The sequence below is a fragment of the Anguilla rostrata genome, chromosome 14 (assembly GCF_018555375.3).
Source record: "Anguilla rostrata isolate EN2019 chromosome 14, ASM1855537v3, whole genome shotgun sequence".
Lineage (NCBI taxonomy): Eukaryota > Metazoa > Chordata > Actinopteri > Anguilliformes > Anguillidae > Anguilla > Anguilla rostrata.
The window spans coordinates 16,429,664-16,448,867 of record NC_057946.1 but is presented as its reverse complement, the minus strand read 5'-3'; the positions used below and the strand labels follow the sequence as shown (position 1 = coordinate 16,448,867).

The 19,204-nt window shown below is 39.8% G+C and overlaps 1 protein-coding gene across 8 annotated transcripts in view; it reads right to left on the bottom strand.

Annotated features, from left to right (window-relative positions):
- The window catches only part of fibcd1b (fibrinogen C domain containing 1b), a 108,489-nt gene that overhangs the window by 66,231 nt on the left and 23,054 nt on the right, over positions 1-19,204 (bottom strand). For 6 of the 8 annotated variants that reach the window (XR_010325328.1, XR_010325327.1, XR_010325329.1 and 3 more), the window contains exons 3-4: positions 8,332-8,415; positions 1,075-1,554 (exon numbers count right to left, since the gene is read on the bottom strand). Coding sequence is in view for 5 of the 8 variants with exons in the window: in XM_064307828.1 (XP_064163898.1) it covers positions 1,075-1,554; positions 8,332-8,415 (564 nt within the window). In the remaining 3 variants the exon portion in view is untranslated. The remainder of the gene's footprint in view (positions 1-1,074; positions 1,555-8,331; positions 8,416-19,204) is intronic. The other 2 variants (XM_064307830.1, XM_064307833.1) reach the window with 1 other exon arrangement.

Below are 19,204 nucleotides of genomic sequence, written 5' to 3'. Positions count from 1 at the left end.
ACAGAGCGACATGTGGAGAAAAAAATAATGGCAGGACAAAGCAGGAGTGTGACTTTTGTCCAGAGTTTGACACTTCTGTTGCCGTGAGACCAGGGAATGTGACCCCGTTCTTCTCGCAATCACAGCACATGATGGCATCATTAGAGCCAAGTCTAATGAGGTACTGTAGAGAGGGTCTTGATTACTGGAAACATCACATAACAAAAATAAGGCATTAATCAGATCACTGTACCAGCATGTCTATTCACTTCGTGAATAAGTCAGCATATCCTAAATGGTGTCTGAGCAGCATTTTCTCAGCCACGCCCGATGCATGACAGGGGTGTTATACCCTTGCTTGACACATCAGCTGGGAACTTGAAAACAGCATTTCCTTTGTTCCAAGATATAGAGGAGCCTATTAACTGCAAACTCAGGGGGTGAGCGAAAGTGTATATGCGTGCCAGTGGTTCCAGGGTGAATTTCATTTTGTGTTTTGTGTGTTTTTTATTACAGGCACTTTGTAGTGATAAGCACGCATTTCTTCCTCAGCCTTGAGGGCAAGGCACTCAAGATTTAACGCTTCTTATTCTGTCAGCCTGCCTGCCCGATGCAGCCAGGGAAAAACCCTAAAAAACTAATTCGCCAAAACAATAGGAACAGTTGCCTTTCATTAATCCCCACATTGTGCACCTTGCCTAGTGAGGACTCACTGATTAGAGCAGAGGTGACTGAGCAACATCCATCAAATCAGCACCAGTGCTCTCTAAGAACAGGAACTGGGTGTCAGTTTGAAGGGCTGGGTCTCCGTTAACTTCACATCAATGGCTTGATATTTAACAGCATAGTCTAAAAATATTGCCTTTGCTGCGCTCTTGATTGGCCCTGTCAGCTGAGCTGAGCTGCTAGGTGAGCGGTGTCACCACAGCACTCTTGCTTTTTGTCTTCCCTACACATCCCACTGGAAATCAGAGGTGTGAACCAAGGCGACTCATGGGTACTCCACTGGGTTAAAAGCAGGTGTGGTGGGGCCTGGGGAAGGTAGGGGGTGGGGGTTGGTTAGTGCATGGAGGGTGGAATAGGTGGAGGATTCACCTGGATGAGCCGACCCTGCTCTGTCTGCAGGGTGTTGAGGTCCTGCCCCAGGTTCCCCTGGCCACGCCGCAGGGACTCGTAGTCCATCCTCAGCTGACTGGCATGGGCAGAGAGCTTCGCCACCTCCTCAGCCAGGCTGACCAGGAGGGCGTGGTCCTGACCCTTGACGGACTTGAGGTCGGAGTCATGGTCGGTGAGCGAGTGAAGCAGTGACGTCTGCACCCCCTCCAGGCGCAGGAAGTTGTTGTTGTAGTCCGGGCAGTTGGGGTCAACAAAGATGTTGATGCGGGAACCGTCGCCCCGCTCGACCGTCACCAGGGCGTTGCTCTCATCTTGATTGGTGCTAATGAGAGGGGGGCCGTCCGGCCCGGGTGGAGCCTGGTAGTGGTTCATGAAGAGGATGGTTCCCGTTATTGTGACAGCCAGTAGGACGGCCACAAAAAGCAGGATTGTACATAGGAGGTAACTACAGCTCATCCTCTGGATGGAGAGAGAGAGAAAAAGAAAGAGACAGTGAGAGATTGTTGTCATTGTATTTCGCTGCATCTGTGGGCACCACTGTTCTGACTCCCATAGGGACTATCAGAAAGACACAGCGTGACCTACTCACTAATTGCAAGCTAAAAGTTAATCACTTTTTTCATAATCAGCACACTGCCTATGGTGATATTTGAACAAAGGGAACATAGCACACTGAGAGGTAATTATTTATTACCAGTGCCTGACAGACCCCATGCTTTCACTAAACCCTTGTGCTAACCTTTACATAGGCTGTAAGCCCAACCTTCAGTCTTTTATAGTGGTTGTACACCCAACCTTTTGTCTACTACAGATTCTGTATGCCCCAGCTTTAGTCTTTTATAGTGGTTGTACACCCTACATTTAGTCTACTATAGCTGCTGTATGCCCCACCTTTATTCTATTACAGATTATTTATGCCCCACATTCACTCTGTTACAGATGCTGTAGACCCCATTTGTGACAAATACTTCTGAATAACAATATATAAAACCACTGAAAAGAAGACACTGCACCATTTTTTCCAAACACCTCCAGGGGCTGTTACTTCCATTGTATTTCTATGCACAGTTGTCCCAGAGCGCCCTTAACAGCAGTTAATTGGGAACAATTCCATTACCATTGAAGTATGAAAAAGAGAGGGAGACCTTCAAAATGGTGAGAGGTGCATTATCATTAGACAAAATTAATATTGAAAGCATTTCATTTTCAGCAGCTTTAATTAATTATCAAAGCTTTAAATGGGCATCGTTTAAAGCGCTGTGGTTTATCATTTTTGTGTTTATGTGTGTGCTCCATGTGCTCAGGTGTGTATTTGAGCTGACGTGGAGCGAGACATACATGTATGTATATGCTTGTATGTATTTGGTTGCGTGGGCGTTGCAGTAAATTACTATGCAAATCAGCACTTACAACTGTGCTAATTAGCACATTGCATTGGCACTTTCAACCATAGTAATAGGCACCTAATGGTGTAGTTTATGCTTTTTTATGGCTGCTTTGCGCTGGAGACTGGGCCGCAATGTAAACTGCTATTGAAGGAAATGCACACAAACACAGCATTTCTCCATAACCTCTGCACCAAAGTACAGACTATTCAGCTGTATACAGAATAGGGAATTTTATGAGGATAGAGACAATTTCCAAAGCTGCTTTGTCCTTATTTGTTTTGGTGGTTTTTGGGTGTGATATTTTTTGTGAATCAATATTGTGTATGACTGAGTCAGGGATTATGTGTATGTTTGCTTGTGTATGTTTGTGTGTGTGCATGTGTCCATATGTATGAGTATTATTATTTATTATTAACCTTTATTTAACCAGGGAGTCCCATTGAGATTAACAGGAGAGACTTGGCCAAAGACTGGCAGCAGTGCATATAAAAACAGATAGTTAATCAGTTAACTATAATCAAAACACAAATACAATATAAAAAGATAAGTTGTCTAATATGAGAGTGAGTAAAAAAAAGCTTAATAAAACAATCAGCGCCTTGTGAGCCTGCCTCCATTTCTTTTTCCTTTTTGGATTTAAAAAACATCTAATGAGATTAAATTCATGAGTTTTTAGTCCTTCTGGAAGATATTCCAAGCAGAGGGTGCAGAATACATAAATGCCCTTCTTCCAGTCTCTGTGTGAGCATTGGGTACTGCAAGCATAAAAAAGCCCAGGGAACGTAAAGCATAGTGTCCAATACGTGTATGTGAAGGTCTAAATACACAGGCCAATAAGGTGAAACGCAGCTCTCACAGCTGCTGAGTGAACATTTGGTGGGATAAAAAAAAAACTGTGGCTAGGGGAACAAGAGACGGCTCCGGTGTGTTAGCATGCGCTCCGCTTCTACCAAACCGTAGCCTGCAGGGGAAACAATAAAAGGAAACTTTCACACGTGACAAGACAGCACATGGAAAAATGGCATCACGTGTGCAAAGACAGCGAAATGTCACACTGAAGGGAGACAAACCAGACACACCAGGTGCATTTTATAAAGCTTTGAATCCCTTTTTTTGGAAGGCCCCAAATGTATTTATTGTAGGGTTTTTTTTACTGTTTCTCTAGCAATCACATGAATATTGTTTTCCTTTATGCCTTAGATGAACCCACTTGCTGATCCCAGAACTGATTTTCATATATCGTCTTCCAGTGTCTCTTCCTGTGTAGAAAGGACTTTAAAATAAAGCGTCAGTGATATAACATTTTAATTCCAATATAAGGAGCACAGCCAGTGGTTATAGAGGCTGTATTAGGAAGGAAATGCCTACAGTGAATAACACCCCTCCCTGAATATTCATGGGAGTTGAATATACATACAGTAATAATGGGGCTTTAGAAACCCCCAGGCTTGCTGACAGGGGGTTCTATAGTCCCGAGTGCCCACCACAGCTTCAGTGAATGTAATGCTTTGGGGGTCTCTGCCTGATTACACACAGAGCTAAATGATTTAATGCAATGATGAAATAATGAAAATAATGAATGTGTCTGCATCTTTAAATACAGGTAAATACCAAGACTATCTGTCTCACTAAGATGAGGAATTCAACAGAATGGTGTTTGCAAATATGAATCTTTGCAAATGTATCTATGTGCAGTACCAGTTTTATGGGTTGAATTTGTCCCAGTGCAGTACTGATTTTATGGGTTGAATCTGTCCCAATGCAATACTGGTATTATGGGTTGAATCTGTCCCAGTGCAGCACTGGTTTGCAATTCTGCATAAATGTCCAAATGCAGTGCTGGTTGCTGGCATATTAGTGTCTCAATTTAGCACTAATATTAGATGCATTGATTTTATAACCCTGAATCTGTGTCAATGTGACTGTGCTTCTTAAGCTATGTGCTGTACTTGAATGTACCCAATGCAGCAATGATTTGGCAAGTATGTCCGTCTCCTCCACCCAGGTGTCAATAACGAGCAGACAGTTTCTCACAAGCAGCAGAAAACTCCAACCCGTGCCCTCAGTAATGTGACTTCAATTTTAAGGCTTAGAAGTAACAAGTAATTTAGGGAACATGCATAGTTTATGCAGGCACGCTGCCTTCTCCTAAATAGCCGCTCTGGTTCACAGCATGGTGCCGCATTGCAATTAGCAGCAGTGTTAATTATATTCCTCAGCCTGGATGCCTTACTTTTAGAAGGCAAGAAGCTGGCATTGTTAGTGTGATCTTGGGCAACTCAGTCTATTCCTGACCCGACTGCCGTAAGTGTGTCAACACATTGTTAAATCATCAGATCTCAGTGACAAATCACCACAAGGACTAATTCCTCATGTCCCGGTGGCCTCCACCAAAAGGCACAGTGATATTTATTTTAAACAAAATTAATATGCACAAAGACTCCGTCCTACTTTACAATGCTGCTGAAGAGGAAACGGTCCCAGACCGATTTGTTACAATAAAGCAGCTAAGCCTCCAGCACGCAAGAATTAACTGGGCTTATTTTTCTCTGCACACCTTCTACTCAGACCTGATTGGAAAACTGGAGAAGTGCATCTGGAGCAGAGAACACTCTGTTCCCTCCTCCCCCAGCCAAACCTAGCCATCCCCGACAGCTATGCTCTCCAGCACAGATCATGCACAGCCATAAGAATTTTACATCACTAATCTCCTCCGTGCATTGAAAACTTAAACAGACAACCCCCCCAAAAAAACCTAACTCTTCCAGTGCTCTGTTGTCTCTGATTATTAGGTTGAATCGATACTGGTGTGCCCATGCCTTGTATGGCTCAACAATGCACTCACAACCAAGATATATTTTTTTTCCTCAAGGTACACTGTATTTTATAATACTATTTATCGGTTTACGTGACCAGCTGAGAGTGTGACTGAAGTCTATAGACTTGTGAATGAGGATGGACCCAGACTGCATCTGAGGCGGGAACAGCAGACAGATGAACACAGTACTCATTTGGCCCACCATTTAATACACTACCCATTATCGTCCCAGACTGACAATGATATTTATCACTGCATGCAGGGCAGGGCATCACTTGTGTCCACAATGGTAATCTGTGTCCACAGAAAGGTCGTGTGTGTGTGTGTGTGTGTGTGTGTGTGTCTTTCTGAGTAATGACCAGAAAGTAATTACATAGACAATAAACCTTTGTAAATCACCAATAATAATCCCCACAGACAGCAAAAATACAGGTACAATTGTAATTTAAATTGCTACAACAACACCCTCCTCCGAATATGCTCCCTACCACAAATTTAGCTGAGTACATTGGCCTGGTGGATGATCAATTGGGGATCAATCAGGATGACTAAATGTAACGGAGGGCAGACAATATGCGGATTGATTGCAATGTAGACACCCCACTGTGTTGTACTCCGTTTCGGTCCAATGGGACCACTTTTAACTGAACAATTTATTCAAAACAATTTACTCTTCATTTTGTAATTAACCACTACTATTGATGTTGTCTGTAGTATTAGCACCCACTCTATTTCTGTCAAAATAAAATTAGTGTGATCAAACCCTGGACAGTGCTAGGCATCATATTGCTTGTCCCTTGCTGTCTATAAGCTTGCCCCTGCTGTTTTCACTCACGTGGAAAACTCACCACGTTTATGAGCTTCCTCCAGGATGCAACCCCTGACCTTCCCCCAGTACTTCCTCTCTATCTCGATTAATTTCTGCTTCCACTCCATAAAAAGAAATTAAAATCTGCAGCCAAGCTGGATTTCTCCCATCTTCACCAGTGATTAAAAATCACAGTCTGCATCCAATTTTTTTTGGCACATCTTCATCTCTGCCTAAATACTTCTACCTATTTTTTATTACACGAGGCCCAAAGAAAAATAAATGTCCCATTTTTTACTGCTTTGTCATTTTTGGACCAATGCCTGCGTTTTGAATTTCGATTCACAAACCTATATGAATATGAAATTCACTATTTTTTACATTACAAAGAGTTATTTTGTGTCACCAAGGCCCTTATAGGTCCATCGTCAATTGTTTACTGGTTTTCAGCAGACTATCCTACGTATGCTCAACAAGGTGTATGGGCCCCTGGATTGTTCTTTCGTTCTTTCTTCATACTTTGAAAACCAATGACCTTCACATGCTCACACATAAACTGAAAGGTCAAACCCACTATACATCTTTCACAAACTGGATAGCAGACACACAGAGTAGGCCTCAGGTGGTATGCCTCCCTAATAAGTGCCCAATAGAGTTGCTAAGAAGCGAGGACAGAGGCCAGAAGCCCCAAAGTACAGCACTGTCACTTATTTTGTTCAGATGTTTGTGTTTGAGAGACAGGATTCCAGATTCCTCTGCTCTCGGTTGCATTTGAAAGGGGCATGAACCACAAGGACTATACTGACATCATATTGTGGCATGACAATATCCATTTGAAGCTAAATGCTAACAAGGCCAATAAGCTAGGAACTGATACAGGGGAAAGAAAAGGTGCAAATTGCCCCAGCCAGAATTCATGGCACTGATGAAGAGAAGCAGTCATAAAAACACATATCTAGGGTTTATAAAACTATTAAGTCATTCACTGCATTTCATCATCATTTGTACACTGAATCCTCCAGACCATACCTGGGTTCATTTTACAAAACTGACAATTTACCAAGGACCTGAAATGCATATCTTCACAGCCATGTGATACAATAAGCTGGGAGCTAGTTATGTTATACTGGAGTTGAAAATAAGCATTTTGTGAGGCTGGCTGAGTGTTGCATTTTAGACTGTTGCATATCACAAGGTTTCATTAAATTTGTTAATTTGCTATATGCTCTCTGCACCGTAATCTCCACAGTATTTTCTCTGTCATCCCAGATAATTTCTCTCTGGAATTAAATAACAAAACAACTGCAATAATATTTTATTTTGCAATCATTATTTTGCTATCACTTAAACCACGAGCAAAGCAATTTAAAAATTAGCATATTAGTAAAGACTTATCAGTAGCAATTACATTTTTTCCTTAGCAAAGTGTTTATCCAGGGTCTTTCCTTGGGTTTCGCACAGGACTGCCATGTTGTTGAATTGCTATCTGCCGTGCAAGGAAAAGCCATGTACTTTACCCAGGGTTTGGCGTAGGATTGTGAAGCAGTGGTTTGACACCTGAAAGTGGAGTGTGATCTGTAACTCAGACAGCTGAACCTGGTCAAACCGGCATCCCTGTCTGTGATATTTTCTTGTATGAATGTGGTTTGTCAGCAATACACTACTTCCCCTCACCCAGAAGAGATCAGAAATGTAAAAAAAAAAAAAAAGATACGTTGAAAATGAAACAAATGGCCTGAATAACAAAAAGCCTGATATGTTTTAAAATTTTGAAATGTTCAAAATGTTTCCACCATGAAATAACTCATCAATCCAACCCTCAATGAGAATCCAGGCTAATCTCACCGGTAACATTAATGCCATTCCGTAGCTGTTAGAAAGAAAACAATCAAATTTTCTTGAATATATGTTTAATGCCCAAGGCTGGGTTTCATTCAGAACTTTTTTCCACCCAACACAAATCATGTGACCAGCTCTGGTCCCATTTTTTTTTTTTTTACAGGTGGTCTGGACTCAAGATGTACAAAGAGATTTACTATTATTTTAAATTGCCACAATTCAATATGACAGTGTATTATAGCAGAGCAAGAAGCCTTTACCATTGCCACTGCTCCTAATCAGCTGCAAGCAGACAGGCCTAATTTGGAATCAAACTGGGGCTCAGTCTGGGATTTGGGCAACTAAATTGTACTCAGGGATTTAGGGTGTGGTCCAGCCCTTACCTTGGGGGGAGTCTGTTTGACTGTGTCAGAGTCTGACCAACGGTGCTTGAGCTGAGAAGGGCTTGGCACGCACTCACAGAATGTCTGCATGGGAAGGGGAGCAAGGGAAAAAACTGATGTTTTTGTATCTCTCATTACAATATGCTAGATTTCAAGGGGACAGAGTCTTTAAATTAGGACATGTCTTTGGCCCCTTGTGAATTAAGACTTGTGACTAACTGTATTCATGCACTGAGAATAACACATAATCAAGCATCTGCAGTTGGGTGTGCAAAGAAAAATAACAAGCTAAAATAGTGTCTGTAGGTACTTGAAATTTATTTTTAAAAGTCTCCAAAGATAATGAATGGCATAAGAGAAGGATAGAAAAATTGATTTATTTCTGTCCTGAGATGCTTTGGCACACTACTTCCTACACTTGGTGATCACCTGAGGTGATCTGTACAAATTCATTTATTTACACCAGTTGACGATGTTAATTTTTTGTAAGGGTACTCTTCTTGTTGGAAGGTGTACCTCCACTGGAAGAAAGGGAAGTATAGTGAGCACTCATAAAAATGGGCCAAAGCAAGGACAGCTAACCTATAGAGGCAGGAACACACAGTGAGTGAGTGAGAAACCACTCCATACAGGCATTAACAATAGGGCACAAGGGTCCTTGACAAGACTCAACACTGTTCCCGCAGCACATAGGATACCCAATTCTACTTTTCCATTACTGGCCGCATTGTTGTAGAGGTACCATATCATCATTGCAACAAATCTCAAACGTCTGCTAAAATGCAGTTAAGGCAATCGTGGCTCACTTGACATGGCAGGAACATTCAGCTGTGATCAGCAGGATTTACGGAGAGGCATTTTCAATAAAAGCGTGAATCCTTTTCGATTAATGTATTAGGATTGCGTATTTACACCATATGTTGGAGCCCTGCATTAACTGAGAATGCGTATGAGCCGCATGTACACTAATGCTGCACATTCATGGGATTACCACTGCTGAATGAATGTGGAATGTTCTACGTACTTGGTGTGGTTTCAAACACAATACAGTTTGGTTCCAGTGGTCCCTGTTAGCCTCAGAGATTACACAACGCACTACACAAGACAACTAGGGAGTGAGTGAAGTAGGCAGAAGCTTACACCATTTCAAGTTGATCTATCGAAAGGCTTTGCAAATAATTTTCAGGAGGAAGAAAAAAATCTGACTAATAAGTCAGTGTAAGCACACCTTATGGTCATGTTTTGCATGGCTACTTATTATAGTATAGACCACTGTAATACGGAAAATACATATTTACATCCAGATAGCTTGCTTAAGCAATCACCTTAATTAATGGTTTCGAAAACATGAATGAGTGGGAACGTTTCTATGGCACAGTCTGTTAAGTGAATCTGAGTCATATGCATCACTGGTGGGGTAATCTAAATGTACACATGTTTATGAGTAACACTCCTCTTAATACAGAAGAGGTGTTGAGCACATGCCTCTAAATCATTAGGAATGAATCACCGGCTCCATGCTATTTAAATTATTCAAGTACTTTTCCACACTGCACAAAGGTGTAGGACAGCATTCTTCAGCCCGTGTGCAATACACTTTGAAGTGTCACATCATGACACAACGCGTACGCAGTAATTCACGGCGATTCACAGCCTGTTAATACAATAGCTAGGGTGAGCTGAACCTACGCAACGGCATCATTGATATTTTTCCTCAGCTGTCTATGTAAAGATATACCCAGAAATGAAGATAAATAAAACAGAGAGGTCTGTAGGACACTTCCTGATGGAGAGCAGCTGCTAGAGACAGAGTGTGAGCAGTGATTGACAGGAGTGGCAGGACAATTCGTCTTCTCTCAACTCTGGCCCTCCGTGAGTCACAGCCTCCTAGATGCGGCTCTCAGTCAGCTAGGAAACTCTCTGGTCCGCTGTCTGAGCGGAGGCGCAAGACAGATGGGGTGGTGGACAGTGCAAGGGCCCAGTGTCAGCTCAACCTCCTCACCCAATGGAAATCAGCTGGAAAGAGCCCTTCCTTGACTCTACATGCACATTATAACTCCTTGAATTTGAGCAGACATGCATAAAAATCCTCAGTGGTGATCACGCCATTTTGAGAGGTGGTTCAAACATTAACTGAAAGAACAAAAGACTGTTTTCCTGCAGCGGACTGTCTGTGGTGCGTTTACGATTTACTTTCTTATTTTCAGGGTTCTTCTCGTTTCCCTTTGATACCTTTAATCAGTTCAGAGCTGTGGAAAAATTCTGTTCCCCTACAATAAGCAATTCTCAATGCTGGGAACATTTTAGTTACTTTGTCTGCAGGGTACAAAATAATAATTAAAAAATCTAGAAAAATAAAACAGCTGCCAGCATCACTGTGCTGTAAATGACTTTTCTTTAATGAGCACAAAATTAAATTTTTCACTTCTGTTTCTTATTGCCATAAAAGCAGCAGATAAATCCTGATGGCTCGTCTTCCATCTACAAGCATGGCATGTGCAAGAGTTTATCAGTTGTGCTAAAATGAGAACAATTTTTTTCACTCCTCCAATATTTTCACTATTGTGTGTATTCCTGGTGCCGTGTATATGCGCTCAGTCAGACCGACAGAGCTTTCTCCTAATGGCCAGAGGCGCTGAGTCTGAGAGGCAAATCACAGTCTCCACACATAGCTGACTGTCCTTGGACCCAGGAGAAGCTGGAAAACATGGCAGTGGGGTCTGTGACTACAGGCAGTGTCAGTCCACACACAACCATACATGAAAGTCAAGGATAACAAAAAAATATATAAAACGAACAATTTAAACGCATATTTCCATCCCCAAGCTATTCTCCCTGTCGCTTACACCAATGTATACATTTGCAACAGTATACACTTATGGGTATGAAACTCCAAAAATAAAGAAAACACATTTTGTCAGAAAAAGAGCACTGTTCACTTTAAGCAGTGGTGGAGGAAGCTAAAACAATGATGCAAGATACAATACTGCTTCTGAGCAGAGAAACACATAGAATAAACATCCAAATGTGCTCAACAAATAACCCAAACACACACACACACACACACACTTCTCACTCTGCAGTCACAAGTGGTTCAATATAAATGCAAATAGCAGCACTTCTCCAGCTGAAAATTGCACATTTCTCAGGGAAAGGGCTCTTCATAAGAGGTTGCAACAATTCCTCCCACCCCCTTTCCCCCCTTTCCCCTTCACCATGCCCGATTTCCTGTAATTGGAAAATATAAGCCTGCAATTAAAACAAAACTTCCAGTATTATAGTCACTTTTTCTATGAAATGCAATGATGGATGTAAAAACTTTTTAATTTAGATGTCATTTTGCATGCGATCCAAAAGAAAAAAGGGGCTGGAAAAGATGTCTCCCATTTGTACAGGATATTTCACATTTTTTTCGACTCAGCAGTAACCATTCCTCCACCTATGCATTTGGAAAAATCCTCACTATGATCTACTGAGCATTTGCAAATATTGTATCAATTCCACTCACACATTCTCTATAATATGTTAAAATTCAAACAAAAAATAATAAAAAAAACAACCACTGGCACTGCTATTGTTGAGATATTAAAACATTAAAGTCATGGTTTTACAATGATATCAATAATAATCCAGTTTAACATCAGGTAATTTGCTTTTGAAAACTGTATTTAACTAACAATGACCTACGTGTTATATAGCCATAACAAGCTTTTATAACACTAAGGTAACCAAACAGTCAAATCAAGTTTCATATATAGGAAAAATGTTTTTAGATATTTAAACATAGTTACTGACATACTCTGAACTGCATAGCAAGAACTGCATGAACCCCATAACCACCCCTACCTGAAGGACACCGAAGTCAATTATAAACTGAAATTATTTTATTCAGAAAATAATTACACATCTTCATTATGAACTACTGTATGCTATGAAATCCTAATGAAAAAAACTACAGAAAGTAAGGCAAACATGTTTTGTCATTTTTGTTTGTTAATTCTTTTTCTCCCCTCTTTGTTTTAGTCCCACTTTACCTGCATGTTTGATTTGCATAAGCTTGGATAAATGAAAAAAAGAAAAAATTGAAAAGCTTCCCTGGGGGGAATACATCTTAAGCTATCATGCTCTTACTCAAACTTCCCCAAGTTGCATTTTGTGAAGACAAGCTCCAGCGCACACAGACACAACATCCCCTGCTATACTGAAAAGTTGCTTGGAGGAAACACTCGTTGTGCGGCAGGCCGGACATTTTAGAGCGACTTAAGGAAGTGCTGGGTGTGTCATTAGCCAACAACCTGTGTCTTTAATGTTTTAACTTTAGAAAGGCTGGATTTTGTACTACCTACTGCTGCAATGCTGATGTCCAGCGGCATCAGATGTATCCAGCATTACAGCATCGATTCCTGCACCAGCAACAACCTAATTTCGAAATATCACAAAACCATATATTGCAAAACTATTTTCTTGAAATAAAGGACACAATGGAATCAATTTCAGTGTTTGTATTTCTAAATTATAGTGGTTTTTTTGAATAGGCTAGGGGGAAATGTATCAAGGCATATTAGAGGAACACTAAGAAAATGGCATAAACTGGCTGTTTTTTTTTTCAAATTTTAAAAACGGTTATATTAAGCCCAAATATTTAGAGTAATTTTAATCTTAAAGCCCCCAAAGCCCGATCTAGTATCAAGCTCTCACTTGTGTCTCTCTGCAGGTGTGTGTGGTGTGTGTATCTAATTAAGAAACTTGATGCTGACTTCTGAGCAAATTCCATCAGAGAGGTAGGAAGAAAAGATTATCCGAATAATATTGGCCAAATTCTGAAGGAGAAAACATTCAGAGAGAACGCATTATTCGATTGTTGCCCTAATATGGTATTTGTTTCCGGCACCATCCCTACTCACTAGTGCTCTTTCTTTTTAGTGATGTTCCAAATGGTTGGTTTAGGTAATCCTAAGGTTTAGCCTATGTCGCCGAATGTTGTTTTCCCCCCATATTTCTCAGCCTCATGGCTTCTCAATGGCTTCCCTGACTTTCATTGGCACAACTCTGGTCCTCATATTGACAAATGCCAATAACAGACTCCAAAGGCACTCAAAAGTCTAGAACCAAGGTTAGATAGATAGAAAGTTATTTTATACCTGCACTAAAGAAGCAACTGAACACACCTGACTAATCAGAATCACATGTGAAGCCATTTGTTCCAAACATCAAATAAAATAAAAAAATCTATTTATTTATCTTTATTTACACAAGGCAGGTTGACTAAGCATGTATGCTCTTTTGCAGTAACACCCTGTGAATGCTCTCCAAGTAGCCTAACCTGCAAGTCTTGTGAGACTGTTTGATGGTGAACCTAATAATAATATTGAAAACAAAACAGTAATAATACATTTTAAAATTTTTATTTATTCTTTTTATAGATGTTGCCCTATACAACAAGGTTAATGTACACATATTAAAGTGTGTTAATTATATGAACAAACATACATATATAAGACTGTAGGTACCCTTGGTATAAGAGAATAAACCTTTCCTGCAGGAGATTCTGTGAATATACATTGGACAAATCTAGGGATGGTAACAGCCCTTGGCTTTGCCTGGAGCTGAATTATCACCAACCCCAGGCATGTGTACTTATTTAGAGAAACCCAGATCCCAGCTTCACAATATCATATATACTGTATATTAAAGAAATAAACCCTGTTCTGCTTTATTCTACAGCTGATGTCCTGTGAGTTTTAAGTAGTTATGGTTAATATAAGCCAACCAATTCTTTGTCATAGGCTCTTAAACACCAAAGGGGAGACAAGGCAGCAAAAAATCAAATAATGCACATATTGAAAATATCAAATGACCATAGAGAGACAGTTATGTTGTGAGATCTTGCCAGGTTCTCAACTGCAATTTTTGGAAAACTGTTACATTACATGTTGAGTTTTCCACTCTATATAAATATGTGCAATAATATATAGATGGAGACCTCAACTGTGTATGTATGTTTCACTTGATTTCTTGTGCTGGCTCCGAGAAAACAATGTCATTAACAATGCTTGCCCAAACCAAAGTTCTGTGTATATCTTATCAGGGATGTGTGCAGATTGCAGATTGCCCTGTGGGAAATGTGGTGGAGGCACTACAGGCCAACCTGAGCAGGAGCAGAGCTTGATGTAGATGGGGAGAGACGGGCATGGTGAATGCTCATTTCTACAACCCCCAGCAAGAGAGTGAAGATGAAAGGGGGAACAATCACCTGGAGAGCTCACCTCCTGGCACAGGCTTCACTCAAGCAACTCTTGCTCTCTCTAAGCCGGCCTGCTGGCATCAATGGAGGATCAAGTTTGCCATTTGTCTGAACAGGTTCATTTTAAATGCAGAAATGCGTGCATGAAAGAGAATGTCACACTGGGGTCTTACCATCCTACCACTGCTGTGCCACCTCTTCTGATGGTAAAATTACAAAAGCAATAATATCATTGTGCAACCTACAAAACTGTATGCAATCCAGCAACAATGCACTTTATCCTTAACTCTGTTTGACAGAATTAAGCAATTTATTATTCACACAAATTTTGACTTGGTTTCTTTCTTTCTACTGCTTTAATTAGGTCCTTCCTTTTTTTTAGTTTATGCTCTTATGATCACCAGTTACATTTCAAAACTAACATGTTCTTCTGACAATATTTTATTACAACCACAAAAATATGTCATTTTCTTAAAGGAAGTTCCACACAACTGGAAGCCAGTGACTACAGCCTGACATGTTAATTTCTCATTTTCAATCAAGCGTGATGAAGTCTGGATTAAACAGCTGTAAGTAATTATTTTGATTCAATTAGTCCAGGCGGAGAACAAGAATTAGTGAGAAGTTAAAGCTCTTTGATGGCGCAATACTCTTTTCTTAGCAACAACAAGCCAGCACCACTATGCCAACAACCTCCATCATAACCAACAACTATATATTTTGATCAAGAAATATTGTAATAGGAATTCCACACAGCTGTGTGTACCCAGTATGGTAAAGCCATCTTAAGGGGACCCTGCTAATCAGAATAAAATATAATGAGCATGTCTGTCCAGGGGCAGTTTAAGGCGGGGATATCCATGATCAACCATTTCCATTAGAGGGGTGCAATAAGATGGAGGCAGTGAAAACCAATGCAAAGAATGCAACATAGAACCGTGTGCACAGGTTCCTTGCACAACCCAGCAGCTCTCATGAACAGTACTAAATGTGTTTGGAACAAACAATACAAAGCTACTTAACAATGGTAGTAGAGCAAAGGAAAAGTTACGGACTCCACCTATACAGGACAAACATGCTTACACATAGCTAATAAACTCTTGTGGTGTGATGGTCTATACTTTGTCCAGAACCTTCAGAAATTAACAATACCTGATGCAGTTTTCTTTCTTTTAGCTTCCTTTCACAAAGAAAAGTTTTATGAAAACTTTAAAATCTTTAGCTTAATGCAGTTTACACCTTCTTTACATATGTCATGTAATCAGGCCTCAAAGTGGGTGCTTAATGCTAAGAAAAATCTAATTCATTCTTATTTGGATGCATTAATGCACTCTCATCTTTGGCAGTCTCTCTGTCAGGTCACCCAGAAATACATGTGCAAGAAGGCTGAGGCTTAGGTATTCTGACAGCTACATGGTATCTGCATTTTTACTTGTTCAGATAAGAGAGATGTGTGATGGATTTTTATACTCTCAATTTTTACTTTGAAACTAGGAAATACAGTATGAACATTACAGAATTCATTCTGTGGATATCAAAACGCATGGCCTGAGGGCTAAATACGAGCCTCCCTGGTCAAAATTCAGCTCCATAAAAATGATCCATTATACCAAGATTTGATCTGGGTTGATGTGTCAACTTGGAATGCAGAAAACAATAACAGGAACAATTTAGTTTCAAACAAAGTCGTTTTTTTAAAATGTTTTTCATGCCTTGGCCTAAGCCCCGTAGTTCCAGTGAAGGCAAATCATAATGCAATGACATTTTAGATGATTCTGTGCCAACTGTTTGAGGAAGGCCCTTTCCTGTTTCAGTTTTCCAATGCCACACAGCAAGGTCTATATAGAAATGGTTTTGTCAAGATCGGTATTGAAAAACTTGACTGGCCTGCACATAGCCCTGATCTCAACCCCATCCAACACCTTTGGGATCAATTGGAAAGCCAACTGCGAGCCAGGCCTAATTGCCCAATCAGTGTCCGATCTCACTAATGCTCTTCTGGCTGAATGGAAGCAAATCCCTGCAGCAATGCTCCAACATCTAGTATAAAGCCTTCCCAGAAGAGTGGAGCTTGTTATAGCAGTAAAGGGTGGACCAACTTCATATTATTGCCCATAATTTTGGATAAGATGGTGGATGTCACGTGTCCACATACACTACATGGCCAAATATATCTGCAACTGTGAGAAATTTTTTTTATTTTTATTGAGTCTTCTCCCTCATCAGTTCTTGAGTTCCTTTGTTCCAGAAGCCGTATTAATGAGAAGAAAAGTTATCTTCTTGTCAGCAAGGAATTGAACTAGGCAATTAAATATTGACTCCACAATAGCAATTTAAATGCTATAAACAGTAACATTTATTAATGCTTTGGTAGTCATCATTTAGTTTTGTTTTTTTACAATCTAATTTTTCTGTTGGGATTCTTGGCTGGTCAAACAAATAGGAAACAGTAAATTTGCTCGTCCACTGTTAATGCTGGTCATCATGAATTTATCACACAAGTGGAAATGCAAATCACCATAGGAAACATAGTTAAAAGTGTTCATAAGCTGCAAAACAACTGTGAGAACAAAAGGCTGTTGGTTTGAGTTGTTAAAAGTGGATTACAGTTTATATTTGTATTATTATTTTGAAGGAACTTGCACAAAAGCAACATATTAAACAAATGATCAAGAAAGAAGGTGTGATGTGGTGAACGTTTGGCTAAAAAAAGAATAAAGTACCCATAATTTAAAGCTGTTAACTCTTTTTGCAATGAATAGAAGATTAGAGTTTTTGTAAGATATGGCTCATTTTTCCAGAGCCAATGAAAGACAGAACAACTTGACAGCTTGGTTTGTATGGGCAGTTCAGAAATCAATCAATTCACCAAAGCATGCCAGTGCTTAACATCTTATTAAGCTATTATATATTATAGCTTTGCTTGCGAGTTTGGCTGATAAAAAATAAAAAATTGAAAATACATAATAAAGGAAGTTCAGATGACTATGTTTCAGCAACTTTTTGAACATGACATTTTCATTTGAAGCTACAGTTCAGGTAACTTTTTTCATAAAAAAAGTTACGTTCGGAACGGTCATTTTCATCTTAATTGGTAGCAATCATAGAAAGAAAAAAAAAATCCAGCACCATAAACTGAGTTTATCCCCTCAAATTAAGAATCTACAATCAGGGATTCTGCCTGAGTTCTTGTTTTCAAAGCAAAATGGTTTACAATTTGCACCGATCAAAGAGATAAGCCGGTTCACGCCGTGAACCAAACAACAATGCAATTGACCATGCGCATTCACATAACAGTACACATGAATAGATGTGTTCAGAAAGAAAGAAAGAAAGAGTTTCACCAGTAGCAGACAATGACCTGCTTCTGCAGCACTGGTGCTATCTAATGCCAAAACGAAGAAAATCGGATTCGGCTCGCACTAAAATTAGTGTCTGCCAGTGTCTCTTTCTCTGTGGGAAGAGAAAAAACGACTCCCAAATAAACGTAATGGCAGGACCAAGGGGTGTTTTGATTTTAAAAATGCTTCAGCCATGTTATGTCATCATATGGGTGAGACATCAGCCATAATCCTAATTTAGGATCTTAATATCAGCATAAATTGATAACAACTGGGGTTACTGTGAAATTAGTAAGTATGTATTCCTCATAAATATGCAAAAAATATGATTAACACAGTCAAAGACTATCTATGCATATACTAATGTAGGACAAGAATGAGGTTATTGTCTCATAAATCATTAAATAAATAATACGAACCTTCCACAAATAAAACGAGATTCAAAATTGGTTCACATGCACTAACAGACAAATCTCTCCCAAACAGACAAATGCATTATTTTTTTGGGAAATGACTTATCAATATATGGAAATTCGTTTGACAATGACTTGACATGCATTTACTCATCACTTTACCCGTGTGGAATTGTTTGTATTCATTCGTGATTTTTTGGGTGATTGCTCACAGAAAGATAATAAAATGTATTCACAAATTGTTTGTTCTACTGAGTCTATTCCATCCAATCAGGTTGTAAGACATACTTTCGCTAATGCCCACAATAAGGATCTAGAGACCTAAGTGAATCCTTCATTATTACTGGGCACTATATCATATCTACTATCTACTTGGACTGTATGGAAAAACGTATGTCACTGTGCTGAGTTTATGAATGGCTGGGCAAATTGCGATGGCCCTTCCCCACAAGGGATGGGCGAGTTGTTAGTTGACTACTATACAAACCTGCTAGCTACAGTAGATCATATGTACAATCCATAATCTTGCAAGCAAGTGCAGTTTGATACAAGGTACATGTACAGTTCATATATCAGATTATAAAAATGGGGCTCACCTTTAGGGCGGTGTTAATATAGAGATTTTTAATCCCCTGTGTCAAATTCCTAGAGGAGATTAACATCAGAGCCCAGTTCATTGAAATGACCAAATAAAAAAAAATGTACAGACATACCTATAACTGTATGCAGAATGGAACATTAGGCAATTGCATCATAAACTGCAGCAATATAACAGATAGATGGCTCTGTTGGTTATCAATAACCTCATCTACACCCCCACTAAACACCTTGGCAATAACAACACAACTCATCGTATCTAACAGCAAAGACCAACA